This window comes from Amborella trichopoda, chromosome 2 (assembly GCF_054954075.1).
Source record: "Amborella trichopoda isolate Santa Cruz 75 chromosome 2, AtrichopodaSantaCruz75HAP2 v2.0, whole genome shotgun sequence".
NCBI lineage: Eukaryota > Viridiplantae > Streptophyta > Magnoliopsida > Amborellales > Amborellaceae > Amborella > Amborella trichopoda.
The window spans coordinates 16,593,488-16,617,674 of record NC_142337.1 but is presented as its reverse complement, the minus strand read 5'-3'; the positions used below and the strand labels follow the sequence as shown (position 1 = coordinate 16,617,674).

The following is a 24,187-nucleotide window of genomic DNA, read 5'->3' as shown; positions in this document are numbered from 1 at the left end:
CCATCCTCAAGTTCAAGGACGAAATCTCCAGTACCCAGAATTTCAGTTTGTTGATTCCCACCCATATAGATATACTGATCCCTAGGGGCAATCGGCTTAAAAATTCTATACCCATCCTTGGTGTTTGAGACATGGGTTGTGGACCCTGAGTCAAAACATCACGACCCCACTTTAAGGTCATCTAGCATGGTCTCAAGGACCACAAAAGCCTGCTCCTTATCGCTTTTGGGATCGTATTCTTGGGTGCTCTATAAAACTTTGCAATGACCCCAAATTTGTTGCTGTTATAGCACTGGTTATTCTTTAAATCCCTTTTTTTCTTATGCCCATTATTCCCCTATTCATTCTCGTTGGTTTTGTTATTACTCTTGCCCTTGCCCTTCTTCTTCTTGAATGAACCCGAGTTGTGTTTAGGTTTTTACTAGATTCGCATCGTTATTCAAGGTTGAAATATTGTGAGTCAATCTCCTTTCTTCTTCGGCTTTAATCTTGGTAATGACCTCGTCCAATTTCGGCATGTTCTCTCTTGTGGTGACTGGTGAGGGCTGAAATGAAGCTTCCCATGAGCTTGGTATAGAATTCAGCAACTGGCAGATTTGCATTTTTTTATCCGCTTAACTTGTGCAGCCTCAAGTTCGCAAACTAAAGCTCTGAACTGCTGTATAGGGTCTATCAGTTTGCCTCCTTCATCTTCAAATCTGAATTTTGTTTCATAGCCATTGTTTTTCTAGTGAGCGAAGGAGTGGCATAATCTGCCTTGAGTCATTCATGAATCTCCTTTACAGTCTTCAAGGGCTCATACTCGAGAGTATGGGCGTCATCCATGGCCATAAGTACAACATGCTTTGCCAGGATGTTTTTGCCCTCCCACTGAGCATAGGCATCCCTTATGGACTGCCTTTCTTAAACATTGCCTCTTGAGGAAGGTAGGGGATCATCAACAAGCATCTGGATAAGTTCTTCTTTGAAGAGGACATAACATATTTTTCTCTTCAAACTAGTATAGTTTTTCCCATCAAATCTTTCAGACTTAATAAAATCAGCCAAAAAACTTTTTGATGCCATGTTTCTAGACTCAAATAAAAACTCCTAGAATATAGGCTCTAATACCAGTGAAAGGAGTTACTATGTGGAACTCAAGGTAGTAATTTCAAAAAAAATTCTTATTTATTTATTTATTCAATATACCTGAATTCTACTTACGTGGGCCACTATACACTTCTGTAAATTAAAATTAAAATCCTAAATACAACTTAAGATATTTGCTTTTACTTCCAAAGCAAATAAAAATCACCTAGGTGCAATTACCGATCTTTCACTGTAGTTTTGAGTACAAAATATGTTCTTGAAAATCCACAGAAAAATCTAAAATATGACTAAAAATCAACTGGGAAGACTTATTAGATGATGCCTGGAGTCACCCACAGGGTTTGATACACCCCACACCCGATTCCCTAACTGATGCCGTACTTTTGGTCCCTTTTGATCTTGCTAGAATTTCAGAGATGGGAAGCTAGGCAATATCTCTTAATCTAGGGTTTTAGAGAACATGAAAACCTTACAATGGTTTGTAGGAACCCTTAGGAACAAATTAGGATTGGGCTTGAAGGCATAGAATCCTCCTATGGCTAGGCATACCCCTTTTTCTTCTTCAAACAGCAAAACCCTAATTAGGGTTTCAATGTGCCACCCTTGTCTTATCAATTTTTGGGTGGCATGAACCTTTTCTAGAAAGGTGGAGAGAGAAAAATTTATTTTTTACTGAAAGAGAGAGATTTGGTGCATGGAAGAAGAGAGAAATATGTGTGATGAGAGAAAGGGGCTCAATGGTGTTTAAATAGAAATAATTCCTTCTATTTGGATGGGAATTCTTTCCTTAGATATTGCTTATCCAATGACACATCTTGACCAATGGGAACTTAAAAAATCTGTGGGGTGAGAGAGAACAACTCTGAGCCATCCATCCAACAAATCAACCGTCATTATTTTGAGAGGATTATTAGGAACCTTATCTCCTTGTAATTTGGACCAAGTTCAACTTCTATTTAAATTAGAATTATACCAATCCAAAACTTCCTAATATTTTTCCAAAATCTGTAGGAAGTCAAAATAATTAGAGTTTTCGTCAAACCAAATCATAGTTACCGAAATCTCTCCACCGATCTCGTATTTTCGGTTCCGAAACCCGATTCCACGTTTTCGTTAAGGAATCTCCACAGAAACCGTTTTTCGGAATCGAGAAAACTCGATTCCTTAATTTTAGAATCTCGATTGAACACATCTTTAGAAATCTTTTTTCGAAACCAAGTAAACTCGATTCCTTAATTTCGGTATCTCGATTCAACACATCTTTAGAAACCATTTATCGGAATCAGGGAAACTCAATTCCTTAATTTCAGAATCTCAATCCAACACATCTTTGAAAACTTGTACCTATTAATCGCGGGTAGCCGTTCCCAAATATATTGAATATGGATTCTAGCGAGATTAAATCTTGATTCCATGTCAATTTGGAGTCGAAATCTTCCTTTGAATGCTTTTAGTGGTTGCAGGGTTTCATTATTTTACTTGTGCCACCCTAGATGGCCTTTACTTTAAATTTAAAATATAATTGGTAAATACAACAAATACAATTAAAAGTAAAACCATGGTGTAGACATATAATTGTAAATCTCGATCTCAAATTGGCATGGATCTCTGATTTATATGATTTAAAAACTTGATTCCAAGTATGTTAGGATCATGATTCGAAACAACATATCTATGTTCGACATATGTCAGACACTCGATTCCATAGATGTCGGAAACTCGATTCTGCATATTCAAGAATCTTGACTCCTGGAGTGTTGATTCCAGGGGGATGGGAATCCTGATTCCAAGGAAGACGGAAAATATCGATTCCATAAGTGGATGAAACTTGGATCTATTTTGGTCGAAACACGATTCTCAAAAACTAGGAATCTCATTCATAGCGATTCCTATTGTACGGACAACGATTCCTAAGATAGGAATCTTCTAGCCGGATGTGATTCCGCGATTCCGGTTCCTAAAACAATTCGGGTTCCTAGGCATTTCTAACAACTATGAACCAAACTCCCCATTAAAATAATCTTTTATTTTAAAACTCCCACTTGAATAGGAAACAAATCTATTTTTTTTTTTTTTAATAATTCCCTAACTAACCAAACTGTTACTAGAAGTGGTACAAACTAAATAAGAGGGGCATGCAACCCTTAGGACATCATGTTGGGCCCCACAAAGCCACATGTCCCACTCATGGGTGGCATACACATGTGGGGGTGGGATCCTTGGTCCCCACATGTGCCCTTCCTAGTTTTGAAAATTTTGAAAATACCCCTTTCAATGAACTTGCAACAGAAGTAAATTTAAAATTCTGAAAAATTTCTAAAAATTATAAAAATCTTTCTAATACCAAAATGAAATATTTTAGAAATGGATTGGTACTATTGGGTCAAAATTAGCGATAATAAACGCACTCCACTTGACCTAAGAATAATGATCTACTGCTGTTTTCTTATCGAATCCAATAAAGATCCATGTCCCATAGTTTCAATGCAGATGGCTCATATTTGGCTTGTCAATGTTAGACAATAAACAATGGAACCATGATCCTAGAATATGGATTACAATTCCCCCCCTTTAAGAGCAAGTCCAACATTTGTCCCTATGGTGCGAAGGGGGCTCTCTCTATGCATATGTACACATGTCCCTCTAAATGGCTGCTTCCGAGTAATGCGGTTGTCATGTGTACATGCTGTGCAGAAGTTTGTTAAGGCTTTGGCCATTGCTCTAACAGGCCAACATGTATACACAGGAGACCACACAATTCTCTTGGCCTACAAACATCATTGGACATCTTTCGACCTCGACCCACTGTAAACCCTTCTCGATAGTGCCACATGCCTAAGGGTAAGCGTTTTGGACATAGCCAGGGCCATAAACCGTTCAAGCCATGGTCAATCAACATACACACTCCCAGTAAAGTGCATATTCGTTATTTTATCAAGCCATCTAGGCCTTTAAAGGCCACAAAACCCAACACATTGTTGAGTCCCATAAAGGAAATCCTCATCTTTATTTGTGCCACCTAATTAGGAGGTGCATCTCGAAGGCTTGCATTTCCTAGGGCCTGTGAGAGTCATTGTTGTGACAATGGTGTAGAGACCTTGAGGAACTCTGTGCTGGGCTTGATGCTTATGATGTAGTTGGTGATATGGTATCTGGTTTCCACAATCATCCAAATATTGGAAGTAATTGCAAGATATTATATAATTTCATTCCCTTGAGAATGTAGCATTAGGTCATTGAAAAAGATATGAGAACAATGATAAATGCGACACTTGAGTGGAACAGAAGGTGAGGAGCATAGTCATTTTTTTGGGCAAAAAGATTCACAAGGCATGACATTATGACGACATATGATGCATTTCCAACTATGCTCAAACTTAGAATCGTCTACAATGAACATGTATACTTTTTGAATATGTTGCAGATGACACAGTATTATTATGAAAGGACTGGAATGGCTGGCATGATCAATTGTACCAGGTACCGGACCTGTATTTAGTCCCATATGATCACTGAACTGGAAGATTGGTCAAAACCAGTATGAACCGGCTACTTCAATGGTTGAACAAGTTGAACCACTTGGCACAAGCGGGTTTAGACTGGGCTTTGAATGGTATTCACTGGTTTTTTGTAATGTTTTTATTGTTTTCCTTTATTTTTGAAGTCTGGTCTTACTGCTGAAGCAGCCGGTTCGGATCAGGCAGGTGGCCTCACCACTTTGATGATTGGTCCGGTCTTGATAAAACTGTAGTCACTTGGACCCATGGGGCAGTTAGGAGGAAATTCTAGATCTATTTCTCCGATCCTATTGGACAGAAAAGGTAACATTGCCATGTTTGGGGTCTTCCCAACTATTGACGTGTGGTTATCACTTTGTTGTTGTATTCGCTGTTCAACTAGTCTCTCAGTGATAAGAGCCATGCTGATGCCACTTTTTGCTTGCCCCCTCTAATGATGAATGCAATGCATTCAATTCCTAGAGCCCCACATATTGTGGCGTACACCATCTCCATTGTGTCAATAGAATTATTGTGAATCAACTGCAAAAGGTGAGTTCAATTTCAAACTCGGAGCCAAGTTCCGGAGACAATAAAGTTGATTTGCTCCACTCACAAATAAATTTGTTCTGGTGGAGCATATCAAATTTTGTTACAAAGAAATTGGGGTAAAGAAATCTGAAACTTATGGGCTGGTAACACATCTATTGTGCGCAGCAAACTTGTTGAAGCTTTCATATAGCCTTTATGGTCCCCATCTGTGATGCAAATATCATATAAACTTATGAACAATCTTTTAGCGATTAAATTAAAAGAAAGAAATTCTAGTGAATAGGCCGTCTTCTTTGTATTTTCTTTAGCTACTAGTTTTGTTCTTGCATTGTTAAAGAAATTGATGATATGAAAATTCACATATTGAGTTCAAACATGATATGTTCTAATTTCAGATCTTGTATTAATGAAAAATTTATTTTATGAAACAAATTGGTGGTTAAAAGTTGTGCTGTAATGGCGGATTTCCAGAATTCAGGACAGGACCTGACCACAGCGGTTGATTCCAATGCCTCTAGCATGGTGATAATGCCTCCGACATCAGTGATTAAACAGCTGGGAATAGCTTTTGAGTAAGTATGCCTGTAAGACGTATACCTTTTGTGTAATTATGCATTTTAGAAAATTTTTGACTTGCTTGTTTTCTGCAAATTGTTTACTTTAAGAACATTGTTGAATTTGAATTTAGGCTAGCATTTTGGAAATATGATCATGCATGGGCAGAATTCAAACCGAGGATTAGCTTTATATTGATATGTGAATCTTTGGAGTTGTAGGTTTTCTAATTTCATTTCATTCTTGGATCAACCATTTGAACAACATAGGTTGTCTATTAGTGGGTGAATTTATTGGGATGATGGAATATTTTTCATTTTTGGGTATCAAGGCTCCAAATACGTAATATGGGAATAATTCCATGTGCGAGGTAGGAGATTTGAGGACTTAATATTCATCCGTGGTATATATGATCAAGAATGGTCATGGATATCCATTGGCAACACCAACTCTTTAAGTGCTTTAATGGATCAAGTGAGAAATTTTTCCTCAAAAGAGTTATCTTTTTTGTTTTTTTTAGAATGGTTCTAAAAAAGAAATGCATAATACAAAGTTAACCAATATCCTTTCTTCACATGTAGAAACTAGATATGGTAATGGTTCCGGAATTTAGCCACCATATGTACTGTAATCATGCTCGATATTCTTTGTTAGTTCCTGAAAGAACATCACCATCATCATTATCCCGGCCTTATCCCAATTATTTGGGGTCGACTGCATGAATCCCGCTTCACCGTTTTTCTCTATTTAGGGTCATACCCTTAGTCAAACCATAAGTCACCATATCTCTTCTCACTACTTCCATCTATGTCCTCTTGTGCTTTCCCTTTGCCCGTTTTAGAGCCTTATACTTGAACAAAATTAGCCCTCCCAATCGGTGCTGTTTTTTATTGAAAGAACATATTATACAAAATATGGATGGGATTTATGTGGTACCCTTAATGAAGGTACAATTGAATAAGTGAAACCTCAGTTTGACAAAGATACAATGGCCTATTCGGCACATGTCGAGAATGTGGTTTGCTACTTTGCATTGACAATGGACTTGAAATTAGTCACCACTTGATCATAATAATCATCGTGATCCCCCAAGCCTTATCTCAACTATTTGGGTCGACTATATAAATCTTGTTTTTCCATTCTAGTTTATCAAGAACCAATACCTTCAGTAAGGCCATATATCACCATATCTTTTCACTACTTCCATTCATGCTCTTTTACGCCTTCCCCTTCCCCTTCCCCCCCCCCGTTTGGATCCTTCCACTTGAACCAAATTGCAACTTCTAACTGATGTCTTAGGTCTACGCTGCACATAACCAGCCCACCTAAGTCTACTTTCCCTCATCTATTAAAGCCACACCTAAATTCTCTCCAATGCATTCATTCTAAATTCTACCTTTTCTTGTGTTCCCAGTCATTCATCTGAGCTACACTCATCTTGTGGAAATGTTGTTTCTTGACCGTCCAATGTTCAGTCCCATAAAGCATAACTGGTCTTACAGCTGTCCTATAGAACTTTCCTTTCAGTTTCATTGGTATGCGGCACTCACATAAAACTTCAGATTCACGTCTCCACTCCGCTCACCCAGCTGTAATTCTATGCGCGGCATCTTCCTCAATCTCTTCATTCTCCTAAAAATAGTCACTAATTGGCGAAAGAAAGAAAAAAGAATGGACATGAAGGTATGCTCTAGCCATCTTTTAGGAGGTCATCACACATTAGTTTTTCCATGTTGTACCTAGTGTTTTTTGCATAGGGGTTATGCTTGACTCCTATTTAAAATCCATTTTTTATGTTCCTTCACATATATAGTTTGTTACAGGCCACTTGTCACTTGCTACCATAATTACCCAAATCTTTCACCAAAGGTTGTGATTTCTTTTCAAAAACTCGATTCGGCTTCCGATTAGGAATATTCATGGAACCTGTTTCCATGGTGGGGTCTAGAATATCGATTCTAACACTTGCAAAATCTCGTTTTCAATATTTATTGATTCTTGATTCTGCGATTGGTGAATCTCGATTCTAAAAAGTGATGTTTAGAACTTTTTAAGACATCAAACTTCTTGAGCTAGGCACTTAATCTCACGCTCTAACGTGTAGTCATCTTTCTTAACCTGAAATTACCAATAGAAACCAAAGTGGTAGTCCATGTTTGCTACTTAATTCTTTAAGTATGTATTGCATTAATCCAATGGAGAGATTGAAACTCCAAGATGTTGAAAATAATGTAAAGGTGCATGTATGGCATGCCAGTCAATGAATGACATGGAGACATGTATTGTTTCCCTCTAAGTTCCCTCCCGTTTCCAACGATGTCGGAATCTCGATTTCCATAAATGAAGGAATCTTGTTTCCATATTGGTCGATTCCAACTAGGTCAGAAACTTGATTCGAAAGTTCTAGGAATCTCGATTCCATCTATGTAGGGATCTCGATTCTAATTTGGTCGAATCTCGATTCCCAAAAATAGGAATCTCGACCCCACAGTTCCTTTTTTATTGACGTCTTTTGAAAACATGAATCTTCCATCCGGCGACTATTCCACGCTTTCGATTCCTAAATCGATTGGGGTAACTATACTTGCTGCCATACTAAGAGCTCGAACCAAGTGTTGTTGCTCTAATCACTCACTCATCAAATAACCAAAACTGAAAACTAAGAACCAAGTTCATCATGATTAGCATATGAATGTTATGCCGTGGCCCATTTGCATTGGCATGTCCACTAATATTAACATTGATCACATGCTGTCCTTTGCCTCAAAAGGTTTTGCAACATTGGGAAGTTATTTGTAAAGTGTTTGATGGGAGTTCCTTTCTTTATTAGTTGATTTTGTTTTGATTATAGTTGTTGGAAATGCCTATGATTCCGATTCATTTCAGGAATCGGAATCGTGGAATCGCATGTGCCAGATGATTCCTAATCTCGGAATCACCGTCCGGACAATGAAAACCATTGGAGGCAGGATTCTCAATAATCGGAATCGCGATCCGATAAAATAGGCATTGTGATCGTATTTGTAGGAATCGGTATCCCATCATATTACAATTGGGTCTCCTACCTTTCAAGAATCACACATAACCCCACACAGTTCAATGACTTTCAAAATCACGATCCGACGAAATAGGAATCGGTATTCCTATATTACTGGAATCATTGTCCCCACTCCCCATTGATTAGGAATCGAGATTCCCATAATTTTGGAATTGTGCACCCATCCCCTCCAGTATAAGAGAGAAATATTTTGCGAGAGAAGATTTAAAGTTTTATATAGATGATTGGGGATAGACAAATGATACTATAGTTTGACGCAAGTTATCTTTGTAAAAAACCAAGCAGATACTATAAATAATACCATAGCTTGATATTAGCTTGAAAGACCAAGATTTCACTTTTTCCTCCAAATCCAAGGACTGCAAGTGGCCATGAATTTCGATCACTGTTAACCCATTTCCTTTTTCTTTTCCTTTTTTTTTAGGGGTTTATGTCCATACCCCATCAAGTATACAATGATATAACGAGTGATAAGCATTTTACTCGGTGCTGTGGATGAACATTAATGAGCATTCTATTAATCACCTACCAAATATGCCCCACATAATCCTTTACTTGGTATAGTAAATGATCAATAATAAGCATTTGGTTATTGCAAGCATCCTATATGAACATCTTACTTTGAGGTGGGGTTGCCACCCAAATGTCTTACCTTGAGGTGGAATTGCCACCCAAATATCTTATGTTGAGGTGGAACTGTCGCTCACTTATTGATTTATAGATTGATAAATCCGTTGGGTAACTTGGCAGAGATTATTGTACATGGATTCATCTCGAAAGTTTATTAAGGCTTTTGGTTCACAACATCACAATCTTGAAACCCAAATCAGGGGTATTTAACCTTGTACGAAATTGTAACATGATACAAAAGATTTCTGAGAACTCTTTCGGTTGCATAGATTTAGTTCTTGGAACTCCTCCCACAACATACAATTTGTGAAAGTATTTCATTCAACATTTGCATTTGAAATTTGATTCCATGTCATTAGAACTTGATTCGATGTCGATTGAAACATTGTTTGGTGCATCTAAGAACTGTGAATTTTGATGATGTGGAGCTTGCTTCCAAGCAAGATGGATTCACAATTTGTAAAAAATTGGAATCATCTCCCACACGCTGAATCGCACTGTTGTGCAACTATGAATCGCAGATTCTGTGATATGGAATCTAGATTTCAGCCTTCTAAGAATCAAGATTCATATAATAATATGGAACGCGTTCCATGAAACTGGGAAACGTGATTCGTGTCTTCTAGATTCATGTTTCATCCTTGGAACCACAGAATCGTGATTCCAAACCAAAATGTTCGGAATCGCAACCTTGGTACGATTCGGGTAGCTATAGTTTTGATCTTCTCCACAAGCCTCTTGATATCCATTGCGTTGAAGAAATTGGTCATGTCGATGCACGCCCTAGAGTGCTTAATACAAAGTAGGGAAAGTAGTCCTTTTGTAAAGCATCCACTTAGTCCTTTCTATTTATAGACTAGAACTACACATTGTGGGCCCATAACTTGTTGTGTAAGTTACGATATAGGAGGTGCCCAAGTAGAATTATTTCTATAGAGTCAAAGGGTTTGAAGAATTCACATCAGAAGATGAAGTTGTATCTTTTGCAAAAAAAAAGCCAAATGTTTCTATTTTTATAGTCTGACGCATAGATACTTGAATATGCTTAAGGTACCGGTGTTATAAAATAAAATATTTTACATCATGATGTGGTGTATGCATCAACTTGTTGGATACATAGAGTTAACGCTTTATGGAAGCTATATTCACTTTGTCAGATAAGAAAGTTGTTTCTGTATCCCTATCCTGGATTTTTAAAAATGCAGAGCAATGTCCCTGCTCTCCGTCCCCTGCATTCATATCTATACCAGGGACCATAATTAAGGTTGTTTGTTTTTTAACTAATTTAAATTGGATTTAATGTTCCTATATATATTGCAGTAACGCGATGCCAACTTGCAAACCCCAATTTCTGGAGGGGATAAAAACAATTATTTAGAAAACAATTATTTAGAAAAGGTCAAAAGAATGTGCTGGGTCATACAGTACATTGGGGTAGGGGTTTGGGCTGTCAGTGTCATGGGTCAGGTAACCAGGTTACAAGCTGGTACATAATTGGTTACAACTGACATCTGATTCCACATATGCAGTAAGGTCCAAAGAGGATGAAGATGATAAGATAAGGGCTGTGGTCCAATTTATCTAGTAAGTGCCGCATGATGATCTGTTCGCTAGAATTAGGTGAAGATGAAAATGTTTGGAATTGAATTAGCTAGTGACATGTATGTGGTCTTCAGTTGGATCAAAATCATCTTTAGAGTACTTATTGTATAAGCGAAACAGGAGCACGAATGAAGAAGCTAAATTTGTGTGAAATAGGGATCATGTGAAGTTTCCTAAATGCTTACGACCAAGACAATGTACACCACCCCCTATGATACCAGTCAACTCAACGATAACTAGGATCTTATTCTTGAAGAACTGGGCATGTGTTTCTGATTGTGAAGAGATTTTTAGGAGATACAGCTGGGTCTACTCATGGATATACTTTGGATGCGATTCTGCTGATGTGATTCATATCCTTTTTGAGTTGAGTGATTTGACAATTTGGTTATATGAACTACTTCTGTTCTTGGGGCTTAGCATAATTGATTTGTAATCTTGTGTTCATATATTTTTGTTCTACTCTGCATTTAACAAAGGTTTAATATAATAAAAAACATGTCATAATACCTTCTTCTTAGATTTTTGAATCCTCTCCTTCTAATGAGGAGACTATCTTTTCACCTTTTCATCACAAGCTCATACCTGCCAGGTGTTGCAGGATTCCAAATCAGTGATTTTCAAAGGGGCAACTCTGCGTCTTCGTGCTTGGTCCCCATAGGAAGGATCTTTCAGAAGGCAAAAGTCTGGCTCACGCTACACCATTTGCCACTCCATGCCTGGTCTCCAGCAAGTTTTAGGAGAATAGCAGAAACTTGTGGAAATTTGATCTCGATTCGATGGAAATTTATGGAAACACGACCACTAGGATCCATCCTGCTCTTGGTGGAGGTCCTGGACCCTAAAAATATCCCACCTTGTGTGTGGATAGAAGTGGATAACACGTTCTATTCGATTTCTCTGGCCTGGTCTGAGGCTTCTCCCCCCTCGGTTAACTTGATAGATAGCCGTCCGCACTCGCTGCCAGAGATCTCTTCACCCCATTCTTGGTACGACGTTTCCAGGTAATCAGGCAAAGCCAATCGGCGCCACCACCGGAACCCCCATGACCATTTTCCTGGCAAGAGAGACAATCGGCCAAGCTTTTCGGCCAGTCACCAGTCTTCCCAGTGGATACCACGTGGCATCCTCCCAATGCCATCTGGGGACGGCGGGGACGGTGGAGTCAGAGAGTCGGTGCCGCTCGCATGCTTGGGGCCCACCCACACAGAACCAATCCCAGAAGGCGGTGGGGTTGGACACAGCTGTCACTTACCATCGGGTCTCCCGGCTTCCTCTATCCATCGACTCCGTAAGGAGGTAGTAGAGAACATAGTTCGCCAACCCTCTCCTGGGTTGTCGGGCTCTTTAAAGGATCCGTCTTCCTCGGTTGGGGCTATGGATCGGGCCTCGGTAGCTGACCCGACTCACGTGTTGAGGACCCCTACGGACGAAGTTACACATGTCGCCCTGAAGCTTGTCTCTTTGGTCATGCTGCAGGTGCCTCTATCCCCGTGTGTCCCAGGCTCTCATGAGGAGACAGCTGCCACCTTTTCGCTGCCCTCCATTGCTTCGGCAGCAGCCCTTGTCCCCTCGGATGACATTATGCACTCTGCCCAAGATACCCTCCCACCTCTCCCTTTGCCACTCGGCCTTTCGCCACAACCACCCCCTGACGGTCCACCTAACGGCATCCCTCCATCTATCCTTTCCTCCTATGAAGATCCACCTAGGCCTTCCAGCGAACCTACCCCCTCTCAGAGCTCACCGTTCTCCACGAGCCAGGCATTGCTAGCTTCCATCCTGTCCTTTCCTCCTTACAGGTCCTCTCTGTGCCTTCCAGAGGTTGCCTAAACCAAAGATGAGAGAGCCAGACCCACTTTCCCTCTTCACTTTGGGTCCCCCTCTATTCTATCCGTGACATTCCTACCCCTTCCCTTCCATTCCCACAGTGACCCTTCTCTGTTTGCCTCTTCACTGACAATGGAAGTGGACACTTCACTTCTTGCTTTCGGCATCATCATGGTTTACTCCCTCCATCTATCCCCCCTTGACCGTTCTCATCTCTCTGAGCTTCTTGGCCCCTTTCTTCCTCAACCCTCTCTCCTAATTCCTCTTGGCAGGATAATGACGGTACTCTTCCCATATGAGTTCTCTCCTACTTCGCCTTTCGACCTTGGTCCCCAACCTTACCCATATCACTTCTTTTATCATTCTACACCCCTCCTCTATCATTGCCTTTCAACCCTTGCCCCTATCCCGTTTCCAGCTGGGCTCCTCCCCCCGTCACCTACTGGACCCCTACCCAGCCTGAAGCCTCCCCTGAGCCCCCTCTTGGTTCACCACCTGCTTCTGCTCCCTCCCAGGATAACTCAATTTCTGAGTTTCCCGCGGCACCTTCACCTGATCTTAGCCAAGGTGAACCAGTGTCCTTGCCGTCTGACCTATATTCCCCTGTTTTCCCTGACCAGTCCTCCTAATCCACTGAACCTTCTGTGATAGCTCCTGAATCACTACCCCATACACCCTCTTCGTCCTATTCCTCAGAAGGCGATCCAGAGAGAGCTGGTGGAAAAGATAACACTCGAGAAGCTGGTAGGATGAAGGAGATCTACAGAGTAATGGGATTTGCACACCATGACCCGAAGGCCCCACACATCAGTTCTTGCAGGCGGACGCCCAAACCAGGTTCAAGGTGAACCTCAAAAGACAATGAGAATTGCTAAACCTCTTTTCTTTTATTACTTATGACAAATTTGGAACTGATGTCAAGCCTCTTCCCACCACCACCCAAACCTCTCCCACTCTTAGGCGGTCGCTTAGGATTGTCTCCAACCCCCCTGCTTCTTCCCTTAACTAATGAAGTTACTTTCTGGGAATATTAGAGGGTTGGGACAGAAGTCCAAAAGGGACTCGGTGAGAGACGTTTCAATAAAACTCTCCGCATCAATCCTTGCCTTGACAGAGACGAAACAACCGGAGCCTACTCTGCAATCTATTCGCAGCGTGTTGGGCAGAAGGCCGTGTCAATGGGAATCATTACCGGGCTTTTGACGATATTTGGGTAATTTGGAACTTAACTGAGTTTAATCTCCTCTCATCTCACATAGGAGATTTCTCGGTCATCGTCCTTCTCTCCAGGACAACAGATGGTGTGCTGCTTAAATTCTCTGCCATTTATGGTCCAAACTCAGCTTCCCTTCGCCCCCGTCTCTGGTCTGAATTGGATCTCGTAGCAGCCTTACCACATCCTGCATGGTGCCTGGGCGGTAATTTCAATATCAGCCGATGGTCTCATCAGAGAAACTTCAACACCAATATTTCCTAGGGAATGTTGGATTTCTCTGACTTCATCTCTCGACAAGAACTTGTAGACATTCCAATTCAAGGGAATGCCTTTACCTGGTCCAACCACTTTGCTTAGCCTTCCCTGGCTAAACTGGATCGATTTCTTCTGTCCCTGGATTGGGAAGTTGCTTTTCCTGATTCACACGCACTTACCCTTCCTAAACCTACCTCGGATCATTGCCCCATTCTTCTTGATACATAGACGATTTGTAGGGGGCCAAAACCCTTTCGGTTTCAATTGGCTTGGTTGGAAGAGCAGTCCCTTGTGACTCTGTCCCCAGTTGGTGGAATTCTTTCTCTTCCCAAGTCTCGAGTAGAGAGGGATTCAAGCTACAAACCAAAATCCAGCTGCTCAAAAAGTCCTTGAAAAATTGGACCCAATCTCAGCAATGGAATTATTCTCAGTTAGAAGCTCTTTGCTCAACTTTATCCAAGACCTTGATACCTTTATCCAATCCAAGCTGGAATACCTTTCTACACTCAAGAAAGTAGAGCTTTTTGTGGTACTAGAGATCTCGGGTCAATTGGTTAAAAGCAGGGGACCAGGACACTGCTTTCTTTCATCGTATAGCCAATTGTAGAAGGAAAGAGAATCTGATATCCACAATTTGGTGGATAATAGTTTTCTTACTCAGCCAGATGAATCGAAGTTGCCATCCTAAATTACCTCAAGTCCCTCTATACTGCCCCTGTGGGACTCAGGCCAAGGATGACCACTTTGGATTTCCTTACTGTTCCTGTTCATTGGTCCAGCGAGTTGGAAAGACCTTTTACAATTGAGGAAATCTCAAACGCCATTGATCAATTAGCCAAAAACAAAGATCCGGGGCCGAATGGTTTTCCCATGCCCCCCTTTAATCCTGGGTACTCTTCTACCTTATATTAGGAGCTTCTTTGAAGAATTCTATCTAAGGGGATCTTCAACAAACCTATCAATGCCATCTTTATAGCCCTTGTCCCCAAGAAAGAAGGTGCTGAAGAGCTAAAGGACTTTCGTCCAATTAGCTTACTTAACTCAACATACAAAATTCTGGCCAAGGTTTTGGCTTCAAGACTCCAGCAGGTCCTTCCTTTCATCATCTCGCAGTCCCAATTAGCTTTCATCCTAGAAAGGCTGATCCTGAATGGTGCGTTGGTAGCTCATGAGTGTATCCACTCTCAGCACCTATCCAAGAAACCAGGCTTGATTTTCAAAATCGATTGGGAGAAAGCATATGACCATGTGGACTGGTCATTATTGGATGAGACGATGGCTAGAATGAATTTTGGTCCTCGATGGAGAAAATGGATAAAAGGCTGCATTTCTATCCCCCATTTTTCGGTCCTTATAAATGGAAGTCCTAAAGGATTCTTCGCTGCTTCGAGGGGGCTCCGTCAAGGTGACCTGCTATCTCCCTTTCTCTTTACTATAGTCACTGAGATTTTCAGCAGGTCTATCTCTCGTCTCTACCAGGAAGGACTACTTTCGGCTTTCCTCTGTAGCTCACAAGGTCCATCGGTATCACACTTGCAATACGCAGATGATACCCTAGTCTTCCTAGATGCGGTCCCTCAGCAAATTGAGAACCTCAGAATCTTCCTCAAATGCTTTGAGAATGCCACTGGCTTTAAAGTAAATATGGAAAAATCAAAGATGATGGGAGTGGGTCTCACACTTCAAGAAATCAGATCCCTGATTCCATCTTGGGATCGTATAGTAGACGACCTCCCTACCACTTATTTGGGGATACCTTTAGGTTTAGGGAAACCAAAAAAGAGACATTGGGCCCAAGTGATTAGTAGAGTTGATAGGCGTCTAGCTGGATGGAAAGGAAGATTCCTTTCCCTGGCCGGTCGTTCTACTTTGGTCAAGGCTACACGGGCTAACTCCCCTATTTACTTGATGTCCATCTTCCATATGCTAGCGTCGGTGTCAAATAGGCTGGACCAACTGATGAGGAACTTTCTGTGGTCCGGCCAAGCCTAAAAGACGAGTCATCTAATCTCTTGGGATAGAGTCCGACTGCCCAGAGCCCAAGGTGGTTTAGGTATCAAAGATCTAAGAAAGCATATTCTGACTTTGTTAGGGAAGTGGTGGTGGAGATTGGCCACCAACCAAACTCTTTTTGGGCACAGGTAATTCGGAATAAATATAACATTCCATATCACAATTGCGTACCTGAAAGGCTCTCAAGAAGCATGGCTTCAGGAGTTTGGAAATCTCTCGCCTCCTCGCTTGCTCAGTTCAAGAAAGCGCTTCGTTTCCATCCAAAACAAGGAAACAGAGTTCGCTTCTGGTCTAATCTGTGGATTGGACATGCTCCCCTTAGGGACCTATTCCCTAACCTTTTTCAACTTGCTTTCAACAAAGAGTTTAGTATTACAGATGAATGGTCTTGGCAGGGGGGCGTAGAACATGGAACCCCACTTTTCGAAGGAATCTTTCGGAAGAGGAACCATTAGCTTTCACCACTCTATCGGCTGCTCTTCACCCGGTGTTCTTACCTTCATCAGGGAATGATTCTTTGGTATGGACACTATCCCCATCTGGTAAGTTTTCAGTAGCCTCTTTCTATAAGAAACTTATCCAGCCTCCTACTTTCCCTTTAAATCCCATCTCACCTCTTTCCAAAGTATGGAACACAATAGCTCCTCCAAAAGTTCAGTCTTTCAATTGGATAGCTGGCTGTCAACGGACTCTCACGCTTGATCAGCTCCAAAAAAGAGGTCTGCCACTCCCAAACAGATGTGTAATGTGCCTGAAAGAGGAGGAGTCAAATCCCCACCTCTTTCTACATTGCAGTGTGGCTTATGAGCTTTGGACGCTGATTCTACATTTATTTAGTCTCAAATGGGTCCTCCCACCTTCGGTAAAAGATTTATTTCTTCATTACTCAGGTGGTCCTTGGCCCAAAGCAGGTAGAACCTTGTGGAGGGCAGCAATCGCTGCTACCGTATGGGTTTTATGGCTAGAAAGAAATGAGAGGGTCTTTCAAGGACAGAAAAATGAAGTTTCAGGGCTGTTTCATAAGGTTACATCACTCGTAACTTTTTGGGATTCTACCCAGAGCATCTTTGGTGGGATTCCTATGAGTTCTTTCCTCAGGCAATGGGACAATATTATCCGACTCCAGCCTTTCAAGTTACAGCGACCTCACAACTGGTTACCTCCTCTAGAATATGCCATAAAGCTTAACTTCGATGGCTGTTCTTTGGGAAACCCGGGCCCTTCAAGAGTACGGGGAGTCTTCCGCGACCACAATCGAAATGTTCTCATGACATATTCAGAATATGTCGGACATGGAGATTCACAATTTGCTGTAGCATTGGCACTCCTAATGGGCCTAAATTTTTTTAATCCATTTTGGGGCCAATCCTTAGGGGTGGAAGGAGATGCAAAAAACATTCTATCATGGGCAGCAGGCACCACTACCCCTCCTTGGTACCTTTCTAGGATATTTGATGAAATTTACCACTTATGCAGGGATACCAATATCTATTGGAGGCATACATGGTGGACGTCGAACGAGTTTGCCGACCTTCTCGCTAAAGATGGTGCGCGGTGATGACCACACATGGAAGACAATGAATGGTCCACCTTTTTTGCATTGGACCATCGAGGTCTTCTAGGACACTAGATATTTTTTGGTTGTTGCTTTATGTAGTAGGGCGTGCTTATAAACCCAATTTTTTGAGACCTCAATCTTTTGGATACAGCCACTTCAAAAGGATATAAGTTGTATAGGGTTAATGGCTTAATTTTTTGACTGAGATACCTGTCTCATGGGTATTCTCAGTCCTCTCTGTATTCCTTCTTTCTATATAGTAATACAACATTAACATTATTAAAAAAAAAAAAAAAAGGTTTAATATAGTTGCAAAATTATTCTATGAATACTATCTCAGAGTTTCCATCCTTTACATTTCTTGAAGATTATTTATTTTAGATTATTTGGTTTTCGTCAAGCATCATTCTAATAGCACTGTTGTATTTTTAGGGCCGGGAAGAAGTTCAAGTCGATGAAAGATCTCTTGATAGTACACAAAGAAACTTCACCCGTCAACGAAAAGTCTGGCTTTGTTTCTAGTATTACTGCAATGAAATCACTTGTTCTTCGTGAAAAAGAGGATAAAATAGATTTAGAATATAGTGTTGATGAAGAAATCTGTTCCTTACTGCATACCTTATTTAATCGAGGTAAAAAGTGGTCCACTGATGTTATTGTTGCTTTTATCCTTGTATATGTGAATTATATGTTGTCATTGTTGTATGCTTATCACTTGATGGTCTTTCACTTTCATTATAATATCTGCAAGATATCTGCAGAGGAGCAATTTCCCAAGTTGGAAAAGAACTCTTGCTCTTCCACCTTTTGCACGGCACATTTACCAAGGGATATCCAAGGTGCGCCCCCAGGGAGCTTTGTTGTTAAGCTTGCTGAAGCTGTGGGGAGCATTAAGACGCTGCGTAAAATGATATCATTTTGGCTGATTCTAGTTGCTGAAGTGAGTATAGTTTATACATGTCACATCTATCAAATATAGTTGGAATTGATAAGAAGTCGTCACTTCTCTTTAGTTTGCAACTGAAATATTAATCTTAAAGGTGCTATATTAATTGAAGTCCATGTGTTTTCCTCACAGGGATATTATCTTTTTGATTTTCCTTTCAATACTGTAACTGTTCAATGGATTTGAGACATGTCTGTCCTCACAGAATTTGGGCATTCTGAATGTGAACCCTCTTGTGTGATCATGTACTTTATAACACTTTTGAGGCAAAATTCCAGCATGTTGCAGTGCGTTATACAGTCTATTCTTCAATATTCTCCTAACGCTGCTTGTCCTACGTAATTATATATTTTTTCTTTTTAGCTTTAATTTGACTTTGATAGCATACTATTTGTTTGTTCAGTACCACTAGAATAACTGCAATATAATTTTCTTCGATATTAGTTTTGCTAGGTTATTGAATATCATATTCATGTGGTGCATCATTCTCTCTTGACATGAGTAATATCTTGATGTTTTTTTTGTTTTTTTTTTTGTTTTGGGGGAATGAGTAAGATCTTGATTTGATGCGGTGTCCCAGGAGATCAATATATTTTATGCTATGATGCCTTAGTTTACATTTTTGCGCCTGTCATTAGATTTTCAGCCTTACTGATGTAGACTAAAATCTGGTTGCTACAAAATTTTAATTTTATTTTTAGAGATGTGGGTCGACTTTTTATTTTTTTATTAGGGTTAATTTTAGGAATATTATTTATTTTAAGATTTAAGGATGCAATTTTGTTTTTTAGGAAGCTTGTCTTTAGGTCCATACTTTTCTTAGTAGGTCTGTATTTTTCACATTATAAAGAAATAAGAAATTAGGTTGTTTTCTTTATTAGTAGGAGTAGATTAGGTTGTTAAAAAGATGAAGTTGTTTTAAGAAGGGATAAGGCCGTTTTTATTTTTAGGAAGGGTTGTGTTTTGGAGGCTTGAATGTTAATAGAAGATAAAGACGTGCTTACTATTAGGAGATAAGGTGACGTGCTTACTATTAGGAGATAAGCTGTTTGCTTTTAAAGGGGAATCGTTTTAGAATGTAAAGGGAAGATATAAAAAGAGGCGTTCCATGTAAAGGAGGTGGTGATTGATTTTTATTAATGAAAAAGAAAGTTATTTTGTAGATGTGAGTTTTTTTCTTCTCTTGTACTTGTGGGCCTGTAGCGGAATACTCGGATCCACATTCCTTTTGCTAGCGATTTCCTTTGCGGTTTCTATTTCTCTAAAAATCGTGGTTATTTTACCAGGTATTATTCGTAGGTAATTTTTTACTTCGTCAAGTGATATCAAAACGTAGTTGATTTTTGTGGATTGTGGTGTTCGTTGCTAGGCATCTTGGCTCGTGGACATGGTCTATGGCCAGATATCGGTACTCAACCCATCTGACGAGAATGGGACCTCAGAGATCTTTGAGATAAAGAGATCGAAAATTTGAGAAGGCAAGTAGAGGAGTTGACCTTATGCTTGGTGCAAAATCCAGCCCAGGCACACGATGATGATGGTAGTGAGTCGGATGCTATTTTTGAGAACTTGTTCCATGCTTACGCTCTACGTTTGGAGCCTCATGGTTGGGAGAGTGATCGAGTTAAGTTTGATAAAGAGCCGATAGTTTTGAATCTTCAACTAGAATTATCATTCCAAAGTGATCTCATATTTGATGAAGGTCCTGTATTTGATGAAGAGCAAGATGAAAGGAGAGAAGTTGTCCTTGAGGCAGCAAGGTATCTAATTTCTCACCAATGGAAAGGTGGAGAATCAAGATGTTGACTGGAACTCAGAGGAGATCGAGCCTTTGGAGATATATGACAAAGAAACCGATGCATACGTGGCCTAAGGTTAAGTTTGAGCAATTGCAGCAAGTTTATGTGGCTGAAAACTCAACATTTAATGACCCTTTCTTCGAGGGCTTATCATTTTCAATGCACAATTGTTATCTTTTAATTAGTGTAGTAACCCACGGGTCTCAAGATTGTAGTTACAATATTCGGGATCGTGTTGACAATATTCGGGTTGAAGAAGGATGCGAGACTAATACAAATATCATCTTTGTGCATTTTGAAACTCGAGGTCGAGTTTTCTCCATTGAGGGGAGAATGTGCAGACCAAAATCTGGTTGCTACAAAATTTTAATTTTATTTTTATAGATGTGGGTAGACTTCTTATTTTTTTTATTGGGGTTAGTTTTAGGAATATTATTTATTTTTAGGATTTAAGGTTGCAATTTTGGTTTTAGGAAGCTTGTCTTTAGGTCCGTACTTTTCTTAGTAGGTCCGTATTTTTTTTCTTCTAAAGAAATAAGAGATTAGGTTGTTTTCTTTATTAGTAGGAATAAATTAGGTTATTAAAAGGATGAAGTTATTTTCGGAAGGGATAGGGCCGTTTTTACTTTTTAGGAAGGGTTGTATTTTGGAAGCTTGCATCTTTATAGAAGATAAAGATGTGCTTACTATTAAGAGATAAGGTTATGTGCTTACTATTAGGAGCTAAGGTGTATGCTTTTATAGCGGAATTTTTTTAGGGAAGGTATAAAAAGAGTCGTGCCATGTAAAGGAGATGGTGATTGATTTTTATTAATGAAAAAGAAAGTTGTTATGTAGAGAGAGAGAGAGCCCTTTGTGGGTGTTTTTTTTCCCTTGTGCTTGTAGGTCCGTATCGGAATACTCGGATCTGCATGTTTGTTCCTTCCGCTTGCGATACTTTCTCGATTTTTATTTCTCTCTCTAAAACGAAGTTATTTTGCGAGGTATTATTTGCCGGTATACTGTGTCACTTGCCCCTAGTATCAGATTCACAGTTTGGTCATGTTTTTTACAATTTGATTTGATGAGCAAATTTGAACCACTATGTATTCTTATTGCATGGTAAAATGAAACTACAAATTATAATCGAAAGAATTGGGCTTCCCATGGCTGTAGATACCGGTCGAACTATTGATTTGGCTGAAATTTGGTGTCACATAACCCTATGTGGATGCTAGATATGGTTGACATGGCGAACTTGTGTTTGGCGGGTATTTCAGATCATAAGGATCATTACTATAAAAAGGAATTTAACGATCATTTCTAGCCATTCATTGGTGAAGCATGGCTTTTTATTTGCTTTTCCGAACTGTTTGAATATGGGTTTCAGGCCTTCTACCTGTGCGCGGAGGGTTTCATTGAGCAGTGTGGGTCATAATCTCGAGAAATGCAATTTGGTCTGTATGTTATGCAAAAACTTGAATTGGGGTTTGGTTTGTTTCTGCTGACATGATGGAGGAGGCATCTGTATAGTTTGTCAGTGGAGTAGATTGGAGATTCAGTTGCCCATGGTTGAGATTTTTCCTAGTTTTCCCAATGCATGTAGCTGGACTCTTTTACATTGCTTTCAATGGGTGTTAAACTCATGGGGTAGTTATGGTGATACCATGTTGGGGCTAGAGAGAAACGGTTGAATCTCCTTGAATGCTAGGTTATAGTGATGGTCTTCCTAGTTACTGTTGTTGCTTGTAAATCTATTGTGCAGGGACTTCTTTGGAATTCTTGATTTGGGCTTTGTTGTACCCGGCATTGAGGTTAATATACAAATCCAACAATTGGTTGGAATTTGGGAGATCTATTGTGCCTCATGCTCTTTCCTTATCCATTTGTGAACTTGGATGCGATAGGCATATCCCGTTGGTCACATAAAAGCCAAGGGTCTAAGAGGGCTCATGTGACACGAGTACGGGTGGTTCCCGAACCCGGTGTCCAAATCTTTCTTAATCGAAATTGTTGCTTTATTCATAGGTGTTTTCTCTAGTATCTTGGAGCATTTTCTGTATTTTGCAAACAAAACACAAACTCACATATCGACACAAGAGATCATGAACAGTCCGTTACGATGGACCGATTTTACACTGTCTTTTCTTTTCTCTTCTTTTCGAGGTTAGAGTCAAGATTGATTTACAATGTCAAATGATCTAATCTATATTGTCCAACAAATGTGGAAAGTTGGATTTTCGTGGGTGGATAGCTACGGTATATGATCTAAGTCTCCATTAACCGGCACAAGCATTCCCTCAACAATCAATTAGACAGATGGATTGAGGACACAACTCGGTAAATCCAACCTTTGGACGTTCATGATTATGGATATTGAGCCCTAAAACCACTTCATATTGTACCATCTATTCTGGGCCATCCATTGCAATGGAGCTCCAAATCCAATTTCTAGGGAAAAATGGAATTTGCAAATGTTTTTTTTTGGAATTTGCGGATGTTTTGGGATGCATGTTTTGTCCTTAATCCATGAAAAAAGGAGGGAGAAGAGGTGGAGAGGTGTCAAGATTGCAACATATGCTTTTCCTTTATACACCATTTCATATCTTTTATTTAGTATTTCATCATCATCATCATCCGAGCCTTATCCCAACTATTTAGGGTCGGGTACACGAATCCTGTTAAGCCATTTTGCTCTATCAAGGGCCATACCTTAGTTAGACCGGACGCCTTCTCACTACTTCCATCCATGTCTTTTTGGGTTTTTCCCTTGCCCTATTAGAGTCTTCCCTTGCCCTCTTAGAATTACCATTGATGTTTTAGCTATGAGGTCATCTTCTAAGAATTTTTCTAACTTTTTCTTTTCTTGTTTACTTGGTTTATCACCAAGTACTGGTGTATCTTTATTTAGTACATATATAATTCTATCTTGGACGAGGAGATATTTCATCTTCCTCTTCCACATGCCAAAATTGGTTCCATTCAATTTTTCAATTCTTGAAAGTTTAGCTACTACGATTCTACTAGCCATTCAACTTGCTAACTTATGAAGGAGCAGCCTAAATAGTTTCTAGGTTCTAAGCAAAATGAGATTGCTAAAGGAACTAAGTAGAAATCACTAAAAATAGGTAGGGCCATGTGAGGCCTCATGGCCACACATGCCAACATTTTTATGACATCATGAAACATCTAAGAAAATGCTAGATGCAATAAAAGAAAAATATGACATGCTCTGAAACTCACTTCCAATTGCTATTAAAGCAATATAACTCATTTAAAATGAATGAGGGAGATAATGTAGTGGAGCATGTAAACAAAATACTTGTTATAGCTAAGGACTTAGACATTGCTTGGAATGAAGTTTCGGAGTGCATGCAAGTTTCCACAATCCTAAATAGCCTTCCACCTTCATGGAGGATGATAATAATGACACTTACGTTGAATGCCAAATCTCTTACATTAGGGGACCTACCTATGCAACTAGCATTAGGAAAAGAACACATGAACAAAGATGAAAAGAGTGAGCAAGCCTAACAATAGTAATTTCAAGGAAAGTTTAATAAGAGGAATAATAGGTTCAAAAATAAAAGAAGCAAGCCTTGCAACCA

General features: G+C 39.9%; 1 protein-coding gene across 10 annotated transcripts in view; it reads left to right on the top strand.

The window, feature by feature from the left end:
• LOC18445756 (Rab3 GTPase-activating protein catalytic subunit) overlaps window positions 1-24,187 on the top strand; it is a 63,072-nt gene that overhangs the window by 7,344 nt on the left and 31,541 nt on the right. For 4 of the 10 annotated variants that reach the window (XR_016050451.1, XR_016050450.1, XM_020674475.2 and 1 more), the window contains 3 exons: window positions 5,610-5,710; window positions 18,288-18,487; window positions 18,617-18,795. Coding sequence is in view for 8 of the 10 variants with exons in the window: in XM_020674475.2 (XP_020530134.2) it covers window positions 5,610-5,710; window positions 18,288-18,487; window positions 18,617-18,795 (480 nt within the window). In the remaining 2 variants the exon portion in view is untranslated. Of the gene's footprint in view, window positions 1-4,753; window positions 4,911-5,609; window positions 5,711-18,287; window positions 18,488-18,606; window positions 18,796-24,187 lie in introns of those variants that run through there. The other 6 variants (XM_088859902.1, XM_088859901.1, XM_088859904.1 and 3 more) reach the window with 5 other exon arrangements.